This window comes from Mus caroli, chromosome 1 (genome assembly GCF_900094665.2).
Source record: "Mus caroli chromosome 1, CAROLI_EIJ_v1.1, whole genome shotgun sequence".
NCBI classification, from domain to species: Eukaryota; Metazoa; Chordata; class Mammalia; order Rodentia; family Muridae; genus Mus; species Mus caroli.
The window spans coordinates 155,244,957-155,263,627 of record NC_034570.1 but is presented as its reverse complement, the minus strand read 5'-3'; the positions used below and the strand labels follow the sequence as shown (position 1 = coordinate 155,263,627).

At 42.8% G+C, this 18,671-nt stretch overlaps 1 protein-coding gene across 1 annotated transcript in view; it reads right to left on the bottom strand.

Annotated features, from left to right (window-relative positions):
- Dpt (dermatopontin) overlaps positions 1-13,712 on the bottom strand; it is a 29,091-nt gene extending 15,379 nt beyond the window's left edge. The window contains exons 1-2 of the mRNA XM_021171771.2: positions 13,318-13,712; positions 1,373-1,498 (exon numbers count right to left, since the gene is read on the bottom strand). Coding sequence (XP_021027430.1) covers positions 1,373-1,498; positions 13,318-13,622 — 431 coding nt within the window. The 5' untranslated portion in view covers positions 13,623-13,712. The remainder of the gene's footprint in view (positions 1-1,372; positions 1,499-13,317) is intronic.
- Positions 13,713-18,671: the final 4,959 nt, after the last annotated feature.

Below are 18,671 nucleotides of genomic sequence, written 5' to 3'. Positions count from 1 at the left end.
CCTCTTCTCTCTCTCTCTCTCTCTCTCTCTCTCTCTCTCTCTCTCTGTCATGCACATGGGTACACACACAGACATATCACTAAGATCCAAACACAGGTATTAAAAATCTGGGTAGAGAGAGGTATCCATACACAGAATGTAATAGAGTGTTGTTCTCATCCTTACAGACTGCAAACTGCAGTTTTCATCAGAATTTTTTTTATGGAGACACAGTAAATAAACCTTGCCATCATTTCCAATGACACACCGAATTTTCAGAGAAGTAAAGGTGCCTTTCCAGGACGTTATAGAGGGGACAACGAGGAAAGAGGTTGCAGTAAAAAATGGCACAGAGCCTGAGATTCAGGATGCCCTTGCATGTACCAGCATTCCTTGGATCCAACATAGCATGCAGATCTTTGGTCTTTGATTCTGGATGTGCTTGGGCTCACTCATCAGCCCTTGGCGTACCTGCTCACCAGTCGCGATAGGGTAAGAAGCAGTTTTAGTGAAGCTAGAGGAGGTTTCTTTTCTGGCATGTAGCTTCAGACTTCAGCTGACTTTGAGCTGTGAATTTACTGTCATTGCTGCAAGAAGAACTATTGGACTCAAGAGACTTTGTGCACCACTGGCGCATCTGTGGAGTAACACCATGATTACAGAGAACAGAACCCGCAAGGCTTTCCTCCCAAACATCAGACTATGGAGAGACGAAGCCCTTGAATGAGCCAAGGTTTGAATGTTGATTTTGGATAACTATCCAAGGCTTAAAAGCCTGGGTTGTTTGGAGGCCAAAGAATTTGAGTAAGTTGTGTGGTTAACTGGTGTGAGTTATCAGGGTGACTAAATATGTGTGTAATCTCATAGAAGATTGGAAGCCAGAGTCAGGGAGCACTGGGCTTCATCCCAGGGAGAGACAGAGAAATAGGACATCCCAGGCTGGGGCTGCCAAGCAACTCAGAAAACACCAGCACTGTTTTGCTGTTGCTGTGATTGTTGCTTTGCTTCCTGTCTCTAACTCTTTATCAGAATGTGGCCCAGAAGAGACTTGGTTACTCCTGGAAGTGCCGCAGGGATACAGGTCCCAAACAGACTTGGATGTGAGGTGAGGTCATCATCATGACAGAGGGAGCAGGCTTGGGGACAGGAGCCACTAGGCATTAGTCTTTCTTTTTTCATGGCAAAGAAGGGTCTGGAGACATTGGGTTGGATGACCTGTAGGGTTTTTTCTGGTATGAATGGTCTCCCTCAGCCATTCCTTCTCTTCTATAGTCTAGCTGCTGCTTATCACACTGGTTTGTGACATCCTGGGCTTATTTGAAGGACCAGATCATTGTAGGCTCCCACCCACCCCCAGGAGCTCTAAGGAGTAAGATTTAGTTACCAGACTCACCAGCAGGAATATGGACACCTCTTGCTATAGCGGCAGCAGTAAAATTGCCACTCACGATCCAGCACTGACTCGAAGTAGCGGCTCTGGAAGCCCGCCACCAATCCATTGTTGGAGCACTTCTGGTACCTGAAGAGAAGAAGGCATCAGAGCACTGATGAATACAGACCCCTTCCTCAGACCCTCCTGACACAGTTAATATGCTCTTTGACCCACACCCCCACAAGTTATTCTATTTGATACAAAGAGTAGCTGTTGTATTGTAGAAATTACATGTGTGCCATAAAGGTTCCAATGGCTCAGTAACTTTGAATGGAAGGATGCTTGGGAGACCCTGTTCCTAATGACTTTCCATAAATGTATGCTTAGATGAAAGAAAGCTTATGAATTTTACAATTGAGGATGCTATAAATCATTTTACTTGAATTTAAACTAGAAAGCTGACGAAGAAGTGTAATGAGTTGTTAAACTTCAAATTAATATTTTACTCTCTCCCTACATGGCACACAAAGTATAGATAGATGCAGTGCTGTTTTTGAGAACCTGATGAGAAGTTTAGGATCATAGTCAACATTCTGTCTGCGTATCCAGGAATCTTCCTATCATCTTCTATTTGGGTCTCTGAACTTTACCCCTAGAACCTACAGATAAGCCAGGAACCTGAAAAAATTCCCCACAGAAAATCCACAGGCCAACTGAGTTCAAACTCTTTCCAGAGGCCCCTTTTCTGTCCTATCGTTTCCAATTTTTTTCCTGCATGGTGTGTCCTCCATCCTGGTCCTAAGTTGGGAGGGAATTTTCACTTTCATCGACCTGTGCTGCTGGTCTCTGAGCCCACCTCTTCCATCTCTAAGTGAGGAACAGTGAGGCTCCTCCTCTTCCCGCCTTTCCCCTACCCACACACTGCCTGAAGGTTTGGTCCTTTCTGTTTGGATGATGAGTGTTTCCTTCCTGGCCTCGGAGCTTCCTTGTCTTATGTAGAACATGATATTTCCTAAGTTGTTCCAGGCCGGTTTCTGTTGTTAAGATAGAACAGCACACCAGTTTGGATTTTTCTTTCCCTGCTTACAGAGAAACTAATTCTATCACGGGGCCCTTTATTGTTTCCTATTACCTTCCAAAGGACTTATGTCCCAATGCTGTCCACACACAGATTCAAAGATTTAGTTTATAATACATGAAACAGATTCAAACCACAGTACAAGCCCCTCGAAATCAGGCCTTCAGCTTCTTTTGTATCCTTCGGTTTCTTAGGCATTTGGGATATTGATCTGTCCTCTCTCGTGTGAGACAGAAGGTAGGTGGCTGATGGTACATCATCTGAAGGCTGCTAGATTAACCTTGATTTGCAAATAAAACTGCTTCTAGAAAGTATGAAAGGGGGATTGTTCCCTTCACTGACTACTGAGGCAGGGGGTGGGGGAGGAGGAGACTGAAGTGGAAACTTAAGGGTTCTTTGGAAAGTCAGTTGTGTCGGATGGTGTTTTGCTGGGGCAGACAGACACGTGATGGAGTGTTTTCATGAAGCAGGCACAGGTGGAAGGATGTTTTGCTAAAGCAAGCACGTGAAAGGATGCATGATGAAGAATTCTTCACTAATGAAGTGCATGTGTTGGTTTGCCTTACAATGTGTAGCTGAGCTCTGTCTATTATGACTCTGTAGAGAGAAATGTACCAAAACACTTCTGGTGGTGCTCTGGTGGCTTCTTGCTGCTTCCTTGGACTCCAGCTGATTGGCAGAGTGACGTCTGCTGTTACAGACTCACGTGGAGTTTTGCTAAGACAGACTCATGGACTGAGGCAAGACATGTGGTGAGGCCAGACTCCTGGAGGACACATGATGTTTGGAGGGAATATCAATTGGACTCAACAGTCAGTGACAGAGAGCCCTTGCTTTGCAATCAGTGCTCCTCATTCTCGGTCTCATTCCATGAGAGAGGCATAACAAAGAACTCCTGGAATCCCTGGTGGCCCTGGTTCCTCCTACTGACTTATGCTGATTCAGCCAAGGCTTGGTTGTTTCTGCTAGGTTGTGCCACCCTTGCTGATTTGTGCTTGCTATCCCAACTCTACCAAACTAGACTGCTGGCATATTCATGAAGTGTTTGCAAATGGATGGAGCTGCCGCTGCTGACCCATAAACTGAACTGTGGATTTCCTGACAAGGCAGATGGGATTTGCTCCAAAGAACAATTTCTAAACAGGTCCACCTCCCCTGTATCCTAATAACCTTTCTTTTCCACTACCTCTGTGAGCTGGAAGGGGGCAGGCATTCAAGAAGAGTTATTAAAAAATAGGGTTTGAGAAAAATTAAAATCTACAGGCAATCTAATGAACTGAAATACTGGGGCATTTATTTAAGTGTCATTTTTTTTTCTTCCCCCCTTGGTGGAAATTAACTCATGCATCTTTCCTTTTTATTCATTTATCATTTATGTGTGTATTCATTCATATGTGTATTTAAATATACATTCATTCATCAACAATTTATACCTTACTACTATTCTGTTTCAATCACTGTATTATGATGAAAAGGGAATTAAGAGATGGACTGGGTGCTTACTCAACTATGTTCTCAAGAGTGGTAACAAGTTTGGAGTGAGAACTCAGCTCTGTGCGATCAATAATGAAATTCCATATGTAAATTGAGATGGATGGTTTTTGATTATCTAGCCTTTTTTTTTTTTAACCTCAAAAGTATTGCCACTTTGGGCTTATACATTTGACATTAAACTATGACTGTCATACTGTGATAGAGAAATAACTTTCCTCGTGTGTCTCAGGTGGGTCTGCTCATCTCAATTCCAAATCAGTGTGGGTGGGAGGATCTCAGTCTATGCTCTAAGAGTCATAGGCAAATCCTAAGGTCTTCAGAGGGAGAAGGCAGAACACACTGGTGCACTATGAGATTTCCTGTTTTGTCCTCATTAAATAATTACTTTCCTCCAGAGCAGAGCCCTTTTACTCCCATCTCGGGTGTGCTTTTATCACTGAGACACCTCTATCCTTGTGTTCTGTGTACTCAGCTTCCTATAAGGAAAGGAGATCCCATGGTGGTGAACTCCCTTATGGAAAATGACTATCAGAAGGTAAGCAGACTCCTTTCGTGGAAGCCCAGTTCTGAAAGCAATCTGAGTTCCAAAAATTCCCTTCTGGCACTCTGCTGGCCAGCCAGCCTCATGGCCCTTTCGAGAAGAGTACTGTCATTTTCACAAGGCCCCTCAAATAATGCTTCCCTGTGAAGAGTGACTGCTCCCTACATTACCCTGGCCCCAGACCATTTGGAGAAAGGTAACTGAATATCAGTGCTCCTCTACAGTGTCAGCTGGATGGCCTTCATATTTTGTTAATGTGCGCCTGATATGGAGTTTGGTGGTATGGAGTTGTTCCTTTTAGAACTAGACTTTGGTAGGGATATGTATTCACAATGTAAAGACGGACATGGCGGGGCGGGGGATTACTATCATGGGCTATGCTTCTAGACTGGTGCCTCACTGCTAGCTGAGTCATTGAGAACAGTTACCACATCAACTAATAACGTAGGTTTCTTCTCTGCAAAATGCACATAGTACGTATTTGTATTTCTCTAAAAACCAAATAAGAGGATTCATAGAAAACCCTGAGAACGCTGGTGTTTTGGGGATGTGTAAATCACCTACTGTCATTATATTTTGGTGTAGTCTACACAACCAGTTGGAGTCTACTTTGTGAGAGCCAGTCCGGGGCTGAGTGTCACTGAAGCATTGTATATGTGCTCTGAGCTGTTGTGCCCCTAGGATGACGCTCACTGAGAGAGGATGCCTCAGCCAATCTGTACACAAGATGCTCTGTTATCTCTCATCACCCCAGGCAGATAGTACAGGCCTGGTGGGAAAAGACCATTTCATTTTTATTTTGGATTCCTCGTAATGCCTGAGGCTTGTCCCGTAAATGTTTGATAGAATGATTGAGCAAATGACTGACCAGCTGTCTCCCTCTATTGGAGGTAGACTTAACTTGTAAGGGCCTATCATTTGAGCCTTTGAAAGGCTCTGCAACTCTTCCTAGGTTGTAACTATGGAAACTGGAGCAGTGGTTAATCTTCCTGTTTCCAGCATCTGCTGCAGGAGCAGTTCTTTTGGAGGATGAAGGTGCCAAATGGGTACTGCTTCATGCAGTACTCGCATGCCCTGTTTATGCCCTCAGTCGCCTTCTCAATAACCTCTTAGATAACAAAGCTTATGTGAACATTGAGTAGAGCTGCAGAATTCAGAATTACAGGCCCTGGTTCAAGAAGGTGAGAATTGATGAGGGCAGCTGATGAGGCTGAGGGAGGGAGCGGGAAGGTTCTGCATTGATCCACACATTTCAGCTCAAACAAAGAAAACAAACAACAGTACAAGGGCATGTCAAGGCCCTGGGACACTTCACAGCACCAGCTTGTTGCTTTTGAATGGTCTGCCGAATACCGTGTCAGCTCCAAGGCTGTAGCTTTACTGATGAGTTGTGGCATGAGCCTGACTTCTCATCAGACTCCAAGAAAATGTTCCCTTGGCACACGAGGGCCAGGTGCTCTGCTTCAGAGAGTCCCCTCCCATTTTTTTCATTATCTCTTTGCTATTCAATTTCAGCCTCAAACACAAGAGCGATATCAGTTCCGCGCCGCTGAAGGCTGGGAGTTTTCTGGAAGGGAAGGCTTGGGGCTATTACTCTTCCCGTGACAACAACATTTGCTCCTGTGTTCTGAGGAAAATGGCCTTTCTGAAAACGATTTATCTCAAGGTCACCACCTTAGAAGCAGAGACAGGAAATGGACCCCTCTGTCTGCAATGGTAAAATGGAAATAATAGGTCATGGGAGGACCTCATTCTGAGGAATCCGCAGGCAGGGAGTCTCCTCTCCACCTTGACATGAATGTGCTCCGTGGGTTCTCATAGACCTGGTGAGGACTCAATGAAGTGATACCTGAATGAGAGTAGCCACGCTAGTCACTAACTAGAAAAGGATCTGTGACTTGGGCTTGTTTTTTACCGAAACTTTTATGCACAATTCCCTTCAAGGAGGTACAGAACAAACAACAAACAAACAAACAAAAATGGCATTACTGTCCATCTGCTCCCAACAGCTCCTCAGGTAGACTTTTCCTTATATGTGAGCTTCACCGAGTCTGGGATGGTCAGACTGGAAGAACGAATGACACCAGTCAGAGGTAGGAGGAAGGAAGAGAGGGGAGGAGGGGGAGAGGGATGGCAGGTTTTCTTTTTCTTTTTTCTTTTTAAGTGGTTTGTGGAGTTTTAGCCCATAAACTCTGATCTCTGCTAGCCCATGTTCAAATGTATAGAAAACCCAAGATATCAGTGAACCGAAACTAGGATTGAGCTGGGTATAAAAGCAAAGGCCACATCACCATCTTGGTCAGTAGCTCTCAAAAAATTTCTAAATTGGAAGATCTGGCTGTGTTAGTCTTGTCTCACTTCATAACACACATATTTTAAGGGCTGTTAGCTTGTCTCCAGTGCCATGGCTGGCATGGGCTAAGAGTAGTTTTGCCCGTGTTTCATACCAGTGGCCAACTCCCTGAACTGAAGGAACCATGTGACACAGCCTTTTGAACTTTTCCAAATTTCCTCCCATTCCTCGAAGTGGGTAATTGTAACATAGAATCAAACTTTAGGTTTTTAATTCTACTCTTCCTGGAATAATTCTTTAGTTACCATTAACCATTTAAAACATAATCCACAGAAATTTAGGATACCCATTAACTATTTCAAAAAGTATTAAAGTTAAAGTCTGCTCTGTACTGAGCCTGGTTTTCTTCTTGGGGTTCTGGTACTGACAAGCAGGTCCTCTGACAGTGCAGACATTTTAAAAAGAAGCAAAGTGAGACCGATGATGGAAGAGCACAGAGCAGAGGACTAGACGGGTCAGGGCAGTGACCTGGTAAGGTAATGTTGAGGTAACAGGCAGGGATATAAACTGTGATGCAGGATAAGGATGTTTAATCTAAAAAACTGAATTTCTGGATTTTTTTTCCATTTAAAACTTATTATTTATGGATTTAAGAAACCCCTATAATCCTTGGGTCCTCCATGAAGAATCATTAGTGCTGAACTCCCCCAACAATGCATCCAGTTTCAGAGGGTAAGATGCAGCTTCAGGCTCTACTCCCTAATAAGTCTCACACTTTCTGACTCAGATTGATGTTTTCCCTCCTTGGGATGTATCGATGCACACATTTCATTTCAAATCGTCTTCATCTGGCTGCCCACCCACGCCCAGTGTGACAATACAAGCTTTTTGAAAATAAATACTGCATCACTTATTTTCCTGCCCCAATGATGGGGGCATGAACGGTCTTTTAAAATAATGTTCAGCTGTACGCAGGCTGCTCCATTCTTGCTGTTCCTAGATATGAGTTCTGTCACCAGACTCCATGTTTTAGAGTTGCTGGACTGTCTACCAAGAATTAAGCAGAAACAACCTGTCAGGCAGAAAGATGCACTGTAGAAAAGCAGTCAGTAGCAACTATTCAAAGGGCATTGGAGGAGATCCAGCTTGCTTTGTGATATGTCCTTTTAAACCTAAACTTTCAGACTATAAAAGGATAGCAAGCAGGCTTAAGGGTGGAGGGCTCATAATCAAAAGCTATTAAACTACTTTTAAACCTGTTGGCATAATGCCAGCTCAGTATCTATTAAGTTGTGGCAAGTGTTCAAGATGCTTGAAATTGTACATTTAATATTCATAGATTCTAACTGAATTATATATTCCAAAAGTCCATGTATCCTGCCACTTCCGTTTTGAAACTTACTAGCTAGGTGTGGCTTGTCTCAGAGAGCCAAGTGTCCCTAACAGTGATCATGAACAACCCTTCACAAGGAGTTACATGGGTGAGTATTCTGTTAAATATGGTATCTATGTTAGTCATTTTAATCATCAAAACAATTCTATGAAATGGGCAAAAATAGCTAGCATGATCTTCCCTGTTTTATACATGAAATGGGGCTTTAGAGATGTTACATAACTTACCTAAAGAGACACAGATATCCTTTAAAATTTTTGTTTGTTTTTTTCAAGGCTGGGTTTCTTTGTATGAAATGTCCTGAAACTCTCTTTGTAGACCAGGCAGTCCTTGAACTCACAGAGATCCACCTGCCTCTGCCTCCTGAGTTCTGGGATGAAAGTGGAGTGCCTCAATGCCTGACATCCTTTAACATTTTATAATATTTTCTAGGACACATTTCTGTTGACATAGAAACAGAGGACATGAGAGCTACAGGATTGTGTTGTGGGGAATTAGTCCTCTTAAGGGTAAAGTTCGAAGCCTTGAAACACAAACACATACATACACACACAGGCATACATGCACTTGTGCACACACATACACACACACAGGTACACATGCACACATGCACACACACACATACAGGTGCACACATACAGGCACAGCCTAAGGTTTCCAGCTCTCTGGAAGTCTTTTATTGATTGGAAAGCTGACATCAGCAGATACCAGACAGAGGCAAATCCCACACTGGGAAGAGTAAATTTTATCATCGAACTTTCTTTAAAGAGAAGAAAAGTATCAAGTTCCCCTAGACAATTGATTTCCAGTACTTAGGAGAATAACCTAGATGGGAAGTTGGCCCAAATCCTCAGTCTGCCACAACCTTGTTTCCCACACTCAGCCTTGTTCTCAGAAGAAATTCTTACATGGAGTCCATTTTAGCTCAGCCCTCAGTATGGATATGGGTGTGTGTGTGTGTGTGTGTGTGTGTATTTAAACCTCATACCCATTTATGGTATAGAGCACAAGTCTTGACTGTTTCTCCATCACTGGCCTTCAGTAGGCACTGATTAATGCTTAGAGCCATGCTCCTACATTAGGAAAACAAAGATACTGAATATCTTCCTCCCAATACTGTAGTGAATAAGATTGGGCTGTGAGTAACTCAAGGGTGTAGGTCTGTGTTATTAATCTTCATATTATCACAGTCTAGCAAAGTTTATAGTAAAACCCACAGATTGAGCAAATAAATGTACAAATGGCAAAGGCTACAAGGCATCTAAATGCCACATAAGTTAGGGCCTGGGTCATCCACCCTTTACTTACGATGATGGTTTCAGTGACTTTTCAGTTCCAGGGCTTTCGTTTCTAACCTGTGTTGTAAGAAGATTGGCCTATATTCTCTGCAAGGCCCCTTCTAGGCTTGGGGTAATGAATACTGCGACATTCTGCTTGTCTTTGAATTTCCCATCATGCAAATCAACAGCCTGAATTCTTAATTTTCACCTTTCAACTTAGGAATAACTTTAGGTTTAAAGATGGCGTAAGATTCACATCTGCCCTTCACCCAGCTTCCCCGGTGCGGTGTCCCGAAACTTGAGTGCGTTTCTAAACACTAAGAGATGACATTAGAAGCAGCCCAAGCTTGAGAAATTATTATGACTTACACGTTTTCCCATTAATGTCCTTTTATTGGCCTAGGACTCAAGCCAAGACATTATGTAACGTTTACTCCTTATGCCTTTTGAAACAAAGAATTCGCTATGAATTATTTTAGTTTACTGAAACATTAAAAGCATTGGAGAATGTAAATCCAATAACAAGTCCATCTCGTGGTAACAATGTGGGTCAGCCAGGCTCTGGACATGTTTTAGAGATGCTCAAGGAAACCTATAAGTTCCCTACCATGCATGGTGGTGGATACAGTAAGCCAAAATGAAATATTGGACTTCATCTTATAAATGTGAAAATACAAAAGTTCAAAGACATGAGCAATGCATTGTCATGGATTAATTAATTCAAAATCTAAGCTCTAATAAAACAGGCTTTTAGAATGCCTTTGCAGATTCTCTGGAGTACGGGGACTAGAAATGGTGCAAACACATAGAACAGTCTTCCTCCAAATACATGCCTTGAAGAAGCCTGGTTTGCCCAAAGTAAGTTTTATCAAAGTCCACATCCACTAAGTCATTATTGACTGCCTTTAAATAAGATGTTAAAGTGTCAAATGTTTGTTTTAGATGTAGATTTGTTTTAGAATTCCCTTCTTCTCCTAGAAGCATCATGATTTTTTTATTTCTGTTTTATTTCTCTCATGTATTCTCTCCCATACCCTGCCCTCCAGAAGGAATTGAGAACCTAAGACAGTACAGCTGGGCTGGGTGGTGCGAAGAATCCTAGCTCGGAGAACCTTCCACCATAAGGCAGTTCCGACTCACTACAACTTCCAGTTTCGTCTTGCTCCACAAAAGACTTGTGTATCCCATGATATTTGCTAATCAAAGTCAGAGGGATCCTCTGAGAGCACCACAGACCTGTCCCTGAGGAGGCATGCATATGCACCGGGGACCAGAGAAGGCCTCTTGGGAATTTCAGTGGTGGAACCAGCCACCCCGCTTTACTTGAAACTTTATTCGAAAACATGTTTTTCAGCATAGACACCATGAGTAACAGCACTCCGCACTGATGGCTGCACCCGGAAAAGATGGCTCCCCATTAGCAAGTTTTCTTCAGCAGATTCTTTGTATTGTCAAGTTTGTGTTTGTCCCTCCTGCCTCTTAAAATAAACCTGAAAGCTAATTTACTTACACAAGACAGCCAAATTGCAGAAAACTCATCAACAACTCCTCCCCAGAACAGATTAAGAACAGGCAGCCAGTCGGGGAGACGTAATTGCTCCCCAGCCTGTGAACAATTTCTTGCCTTCCAAATTTTTCACTGAGACTGGAGTCTGAACACAAAGCCATAATCGTCTAGGAGAAAAATGCCTAGGGAGTAATTGGGTACCAGTTCTGGGGCAGCTGGGTCTGGTGATGAAGAAGCTGTTTCGCATGTTCATGACTTTCTAGCCCTGTGATTGGTGGAGATGGAGGAGGCAATGAACAAAGTGAAGATCTTAGATCCCACATATCAAAAAAAAAAAAAAATCACGTTTTTCCTTTTCTTCCTTTTTTTCCCCCTCTCTTCAACTTTGGGAGTTCATGGTAACCAGCTGCAAACAGGCACGTTTCAGACTAAATAACATATGGCTTCTTTCCTTAGCTGGGTGAACACACGGTTCAAGAGAATGCAAGCAAAAGCCAAGCACACGCTGAAGTGAGTGGCTGCTTTGTGCAGAGACTGCAAAGCCTGAGGGTTCATCTTCCAAAGGCAGCAGCAGGGAGACAACTGAAGCTTGGCCTAAGGTCCCACTACATTTTATCATTAGCACCAGAACCAAAACCCAGCTTGTGACTCACCCCAGGGCTCCCCCCTAGCCTGCCCCCAGTTAGGGGTTAGGCAGTCTTCACCCAGTGCTGTACTTCTGTGGCTCTATCAAGAGGTTAGAAAGCTGGCCCATCTATGTGATGGTCCCTTGGGGTGGGTGGACTGGCCAGGCAGTTACAACTAGGTCATTTCTACCCTTGAAGCCAGGCAATGAGCCTGCCTGCTGGGACTCACCAGGGTCTGTCCTCTGTCCTCAAGACAAGTTTGGTCTCTGAGTCATCTGTGTCTGAAAGGGGTTTTGGATTTGTTTGGCAGAAGCAGAGGGGATGGAGAAGGATGGCCTAACAGCTCTGTTCAAGAGGCCGCTACAGATTCTTCAGTCTGCTTCTGTTCCTGTAATGCTGCCTGCTGCCTCCACGGGTGGATAGGCCCTGTCCTCAGGAGCAGAGCTCTAATCAAACTGCCACTCAACACACTGGGCCAGTCCCTGTAGCTCCCACCTTCTCTCAGCTTGAGTGTGGTTCTGGGGCCCTGGCTCTGTCGACACGAGTCCACTTGGGGTAGAGGCAGCAGGGTCTTGGAAGCCCACCGCTGTAGCTCAGACTTTCTGGATCCAAATCTTGTCTTTCTAGCTAAGGAAACCCACTTATCTCCAGAGCACAGTTTGCCAACCTACAGCATGATGTATAGACTTGCTTAAAGCATTAGATCAGACAATTGTATGTAGTGTGTGGTGTTATGTATGCTCAGGGTATTTCTCCTGGATGGCTGAAAGTATCACCACTAATGTTTTATGTTGATCCATCCCAGATGCTCACTCTGCCCATGCCCTGCAGGAGCCCCTCATGCAGTTGTCTTGCTCAGCAGAGGACACACCCAGCTGGGCTACCTCCTTCCTCAGTCTACCTCTCCTAGGGTCAGCCTCCACCCTCTCCCTAAGCCCTGAAATTTGGGCTCCATTTGGACAGCTGTGAATGACCAGTCTAGCCACCCCTGGCTCTTAAGATGGGCTTCTGAGCAAATGCCAGGGCTGGGATAGTCAAATACCACAGAGAAGCACAAACTGGGACCAATGCAGTTCCAATGATTAGGCAAAAGGCAGAAGTCAGGACAGTACCTCTAAAAACCTTTGGTAAACTATACCCTAGCAACAGAGGCTACTTTAAATTCAAGAGAAAGGGAGAGAGAGGGAGACAGAGAAATCTTAGGAGTAAAACTCGACAGAACATATTTCATCAGAACAGCAGAGCACTACTTAACTTCACCACCCTTTGCTTCTAGTTCTCAGTCTTGTCTACCCAATCACTTACTTTGAATCAATATTTTTTTTCAAGATATTGATGCTGAGGACCCAACTGTTTATTTTGTCCCAAATATTTTTGGAAAACAGTAAATCATTCCAAAATGGAAATGTTATTCCAATGTCACAGGGATGCCCACTTTCTATAAATTCCTTAAGAAATCCCTATTTTAGAAGTCTGGTAAGCATTCTGCATACACACACCCAGCTTGCGGGACACACTGAGCCTAGGGATGGCCTTTGAAGGAGTAGAACCAGATCCATCCTTCATGAGACATACCCCATCCTGGTTTTTCACCTTACAACGTCATCTACATTGTACAGACCTGCCCACCAGAGCATGCAATAGCAAGTTTAGGATGTGCCCAGGTTATGAGCCCTGCTATTTTAAAGACCAAACTTCTCCCATGCAGTACGTGCACAGATATTCCCATCCCTAGATCACTCTCTGCTTCTTACCATTCCATGCCGGCCCTGTTGATCTCCTCCCACCAGCACTCAGTGGGCTCCCCCAGGCTTTGGGGTGTAGGCATGCAGGCATAGTTCCATTGTCTGTCAGAGCCTTCCTTCTTGCTAAAGATGCTCCTCACAGCTACCACCACTTGCCCGTGGGGACACTGATAGCTGAAGCCTTGGCGGTTAAGATTCACCCATCCATCATCACCGTAGTCCTGGTACTGCTGGTATGGGTACCCATAGCCACCATACTGGCCCCAGGCTGTGGTCACCAGTGGCAGAAGAACCCACAGAAGAGCGAGGTCCATTCTGCCCGGCTTCTGGCAAAAAAAAAATGTCACCCTCAGTTTGCTGGGCTGACTTTATACAGCTGCCGCTGACATGTGGTTCCCAGATGTGGGTGAACTGGATCCAACTGCAGTGTGTCATTGCTCAAGCAAAAGCTTTTCCACACTAAGAAATTGGCCTTGCTTGCGTCCAGCTTGTTTTAAGGTGGAATTCTATGAACATGCAAGGAACACGTAAATCAAGGAAATCTCCCTGGAGAATCACTTCACGGAGAGGGACCAGAGGCAGCTGCTCCACTGTGCTCAGAAACATCTAAGACCCCCCTCAATTGCCTACCTATCCCTCCCTCATCTCCCAGCATGCTGCGCCTCTGCCACGCCCCTTCTCACTAGCAAACCTGGTATCTGGTATCCATTCTTCTGCTTAGCTCTCTAGAATCATACGGAAACCCAGGTGGAGATTTCAAAACACAAACATTGATAAGTTAAAGGAATTCAACCTTTATATTTCTGCAAACCTAGGTGCCTGGATTCTTTTTACGTTCTTAGTCCGTCTTTTAATTGGGGGGTAGAAGCAGATGATCTGTTTTCAGGTCTACTGTTAAAATGTCTAACGTTCAGGTAGAAGTGCTATAGGTCCATGGAGAGAGCAGTGGGGCGTTATCTTTGCTTCAGCATCTGCCTGAGCTGCTGAAAGTGGTCCCTTCAGCTCTGGCTTAAGTATGGAACTGGTTAAGCTCCAATGAATAGTAACTTTTTTCAGCTGGCACTTTCTAACTTTACATTGACTTTTTTGTTTGTTGAGGTGCAGTGTATAAAATAAAGGCCAGCTTTTCAACTGTGTAGCATACAGTCCTGTAGACAGCAGTGAAATCATGCTATAGAGTAGACTGGATAGGCCAGAGCACACTCTGCATCCTCATTGTTCCCGATACCTAGTTCTGCTACCCAACAATCTGATGTTTGTCTCTCCAGTTTTGCCTGTTCCAGATTGTTAATAACTGGAGTCACACCACACGGGTCAGTCTCTGTTACCCCTGCTTTTGAGACTTGACTGTACTGCCAGTCACTGACCTCTTGTAATTGCTGAGAAGTGTTGCACAGCATGGGTGTCCCATACAAAGGTGTCATCCAAAGCATGTGTGGAATATCTCATTTGTAAAAAAAAATTATATATAACTATGCATAAGTGCTCACGAATAAAGTTTCTATAAATGCACAGAGGTTTTCGTATAAAGTTTCTTCTTCATTTCACTTCAGTAAATACACATGACTGTGATTTCCAAGTTGCTAGGTAAAAATCTGTTAAACTTTAAAAGAAGCTGTCTGTGCTATGGCACCAGAAAATTATCCTTTCTTTTACATTTTGGTCATTTTAATAGGTGTATAGTGGCAGTTTGGCATGAATATTTTTGTCTCCTGGCTAATGATTTTGAGAATTTTTTTCATTAGTTTTTTGGTATGGAACATATTTTTAAAAAATGTTTTACCTATTCTAGTATTTGAATCATTTGGGGTATCTCTTTTTTATTTTTAATTTGCATTTATTTTATACTTATAATATATTTTAAAAATATAACATAGTATAATTATGATTCTCCTCCTCCAACTCCTTCCAGATTCTTCCCATTTCCCCACCCACCCAAATCTATACCATGACTTTCTCTCACTTAAAAGGATACAAATAAGAATCTAAATAATAATAATTAGATAGATAGATAGATAGAGAGAGAGAGAGAGAGAGAGAGAGAGAGAGAGAGAGAGAATAAAAACAAACAAACCAGAATCGGTCAGAACAAACAGAAGAAAAAGAGCCAAAGGAGAAGTGCATTTAGGATTTGCCATGTGTTTTCAGGTAGCTTACCATACATTTCCTTTATAAACCATGATCTATACTGAGGAACCATTATTAATTTTTTACTATCAAATATGTTATAGACTGAGAATTTCTTGACCCCAATTACTAGAGCTAGAAATGTATGGCTTAGGTCTTTTGATTCTATGATTCAATCCTTCTTATCATTTTATCAAAACTGCAGTTATGTTTTTAAATCAACATTTGGACATTACAAATAAAATATTTATAAAGCATTTTATGTTAACATACATAACTAATTTAAACTATGGATTTCTGTGTTGTTTGCAAAGTACGTCTACAAGCCTAGGGAGCTAAATATTATCTCAGATTGTTCTTCTAGGACCAGCAGCATGGTTGTTACCAAGGAACTTGTTAAGAATGCAGACTCTCTGCTCACTCAATCCCCCTGCCTCAGACACTCTGTCAGTGGAATACAGCCAAGTATAGTTTGAGAAGCCCCCAGAAGGTCTGATGCATGCTGAAGGGAGAGTCCTCATACTGCACCTAAGTTCTGGGATCCACACTGTTGGGAGAAGAGAGTAATCCTGAAGTCTATCTAACCCTGCTCAGTCATCGTAACTCCAAAGCTGGAGCTCACCACTACTGGACTGTATCTTCTCCTGGAAGCCAAAAGAACCCAAAACTTTGAAGCTTATTGGCCTTAAAAATATTCCAACACAGAGAAACTTTCTGCTTTTCTCATTTCTGCCTAATGACAGGGCATTAATCATTCCTAACTGACAATAGCTTTATCAGCTCAGAGCCAGGTGCCAGTTGGGACTGCAGACAAGCCTTGCTTCATTGAATTCTTCCATATATTTGCTCTCCACTGTGTTCCCTGTGTTTAGTCATTCTCTTATGTCTAGCCTCTACCCTGAGATTTATTACTCTTTGTTTACAGAGTAGAAAAGCATCTTGCTTTGGACGTTTTTTTCAGACTTCACTGTCTTGTGGAAATTTCCCAGACACATAAAGTTAGTAAAACTTGTATGCCTCGTCTCTTGTTAATCTGCCTAAAGATAATTTAATTTATAACCAGAACTAAAGATCAGGTAAGACCTAAGGCGAGGAGAGAGGTGAGGCTTCACTCCTTCACATTCCTAATAACTGGGGAGGCTTTGAAGAGATGCAGCCAAGGGATAATCAAGAGACTACACAAGTCTTTTCTTTGGCTTCTCTTTCTCTTCCTTCTTTTTCTTTATTTCTTATTTATCAGTACCTTTATGGAGATCTAATTTGTATACCACCAATTAAGGTATATCACACACTGACAGTATACAGTCAAAGAGTTTTATAACCATCTTGACAATCAGTTTGAGGCCATTTCAATTAGTCATCAAGATATCCTCAACCAGTTAGAGGTCACTGTTTCTCCTCAACTCTTCAGCCCAAGGCAATAAATAATCTCCTTCTATTTCTTTGAATTTTTCTACTCTGGATATATTAATGGAATCATTCAAAATGTGATGGTTCATGACCAAATTCTTTAACCTGCTATGTTGAAGGTTCATCCAAGTTATGGCATGTATTTGTACTTCCTTCCTGATTCCACTGTGTGAATATACGAGTTTTGTTTAACCATTCATAAAGGTGACACCCGGTTGTTTCCACTCCTATGCTGAGCTAATGGTAACGTTATGTTTAACCTGATGAGGAACTACTAGGATGTCTTCCAAAGCAGCTGCATCATTTTACATCCCTAGCAGCATCAGATGATGGCTCCAATTCCTCCATCTCCTCGCCAGCACTTGTCATTGCCTGAGTTATAGAAGCTGTGGAAACCCACAAGCGCTTAGGTAATACATTTTTGGGGCCTGAATTCACACCGATCTGACAGTTACTTTTGCATGATCCATTGCTTTTCTGTTGTGGAACCCACCATTCAAGCATCTGGACTTAGTCCCAGCAGCTTCCAACGAGGTGTAAAATGCACATACTGGAGGCAATGAGAGAATTGTGAGAAACGATGCTGAGAAATTACTGGAAGACACAGAATAAGGTAGAATAACTATGTGCTTGATACCTGCTTTCTATGTGGTAGACCAGTTACTCTTCCAACAGTTAGAAGGTAAACAATTTGGGGCTGAGACAAACAAAGCTTTAAAAAAAGTCAATGGTGGGGCTGGAGAGATGGCTCAGTGGTTAAGAGCACTGACTGTTCTTCCAGAGGACATGGGTTCAAATCTCAGCACCCACATGGTGGCTCACAACTATCTGTAACTCCAAGATCTGACATCCTCACACAGACATGCATTCAAAAAAAACATCAATGCACATAAAATAAAAGTAAATACATTTTAAAAGGTCAATGTTAACTTGCCTCTGTTTTCGCAGGACACTGTACAGACTTGAAATAATCAGTTTGGTTCTCTTAGTGAGGAGATTTTATTGCCCGAGCTACCCAACTGTCACAGTAGGACCACAGGACACTGCATGTAGTCCTGAAGAGAAGAAGGATTCCAAGAGTGGGAACTATCAGAGTAGAATCCCTGTAAGAAAGCTTAATGACCGAGCATCGAGTTTTCCCCACTTCAGTGCTACTGATTCTTTAGGCCCAGTGAATCTCTGCTGTGGAGGATTCTGAATACTGCAGCACTTGAGCATCATGCCTGGCCTCTATCAATAAGATTTCAGAAGTACTCCTGTTGTCTCCATTGTAACAACCAGAAGAGCCTCCAAACATTGCCAAAAGTCTCTTGGGGAACAAAATCATCTCTGATTGAGAATCATTGAACTACCAAGACCCACAAGCAACTAAGAAATGCTGAGCATGGGGGAAATAGTCTTCCCTAAGAGAAGAGCACACTGGTTGGTTATCCAATACCAAATGATCAGCCCTGAAAACATACATATGAGTAACATTGCTCAGACTGAGCAGATTATATTGAGGAACATATTTGTATATATGTATACATATACGGATGTCACAACAATTTTAAAAGCAGGCTATGAACTTGAAAGAGAGCAAGGAGGTGTGCATGAGAGGGTTTGAGACAGGAAAAGGAAAGGGGAAATGTTGCAATTATAATCTAAAAGTTTAAAGAAAAAAGATTGTTCTGAAACCTCTATTAAATAATAGTCTTTTACCAAAGAACCAAATGACCCTAATAAAAAGTGGGGCACAGAGCTAAAGAGAGAATTCTCAACTGAGGAATACTGAATGGCTGATAAACACCTAAAGAAATGTTCAACATCCTTAGTCATCAGGGAAA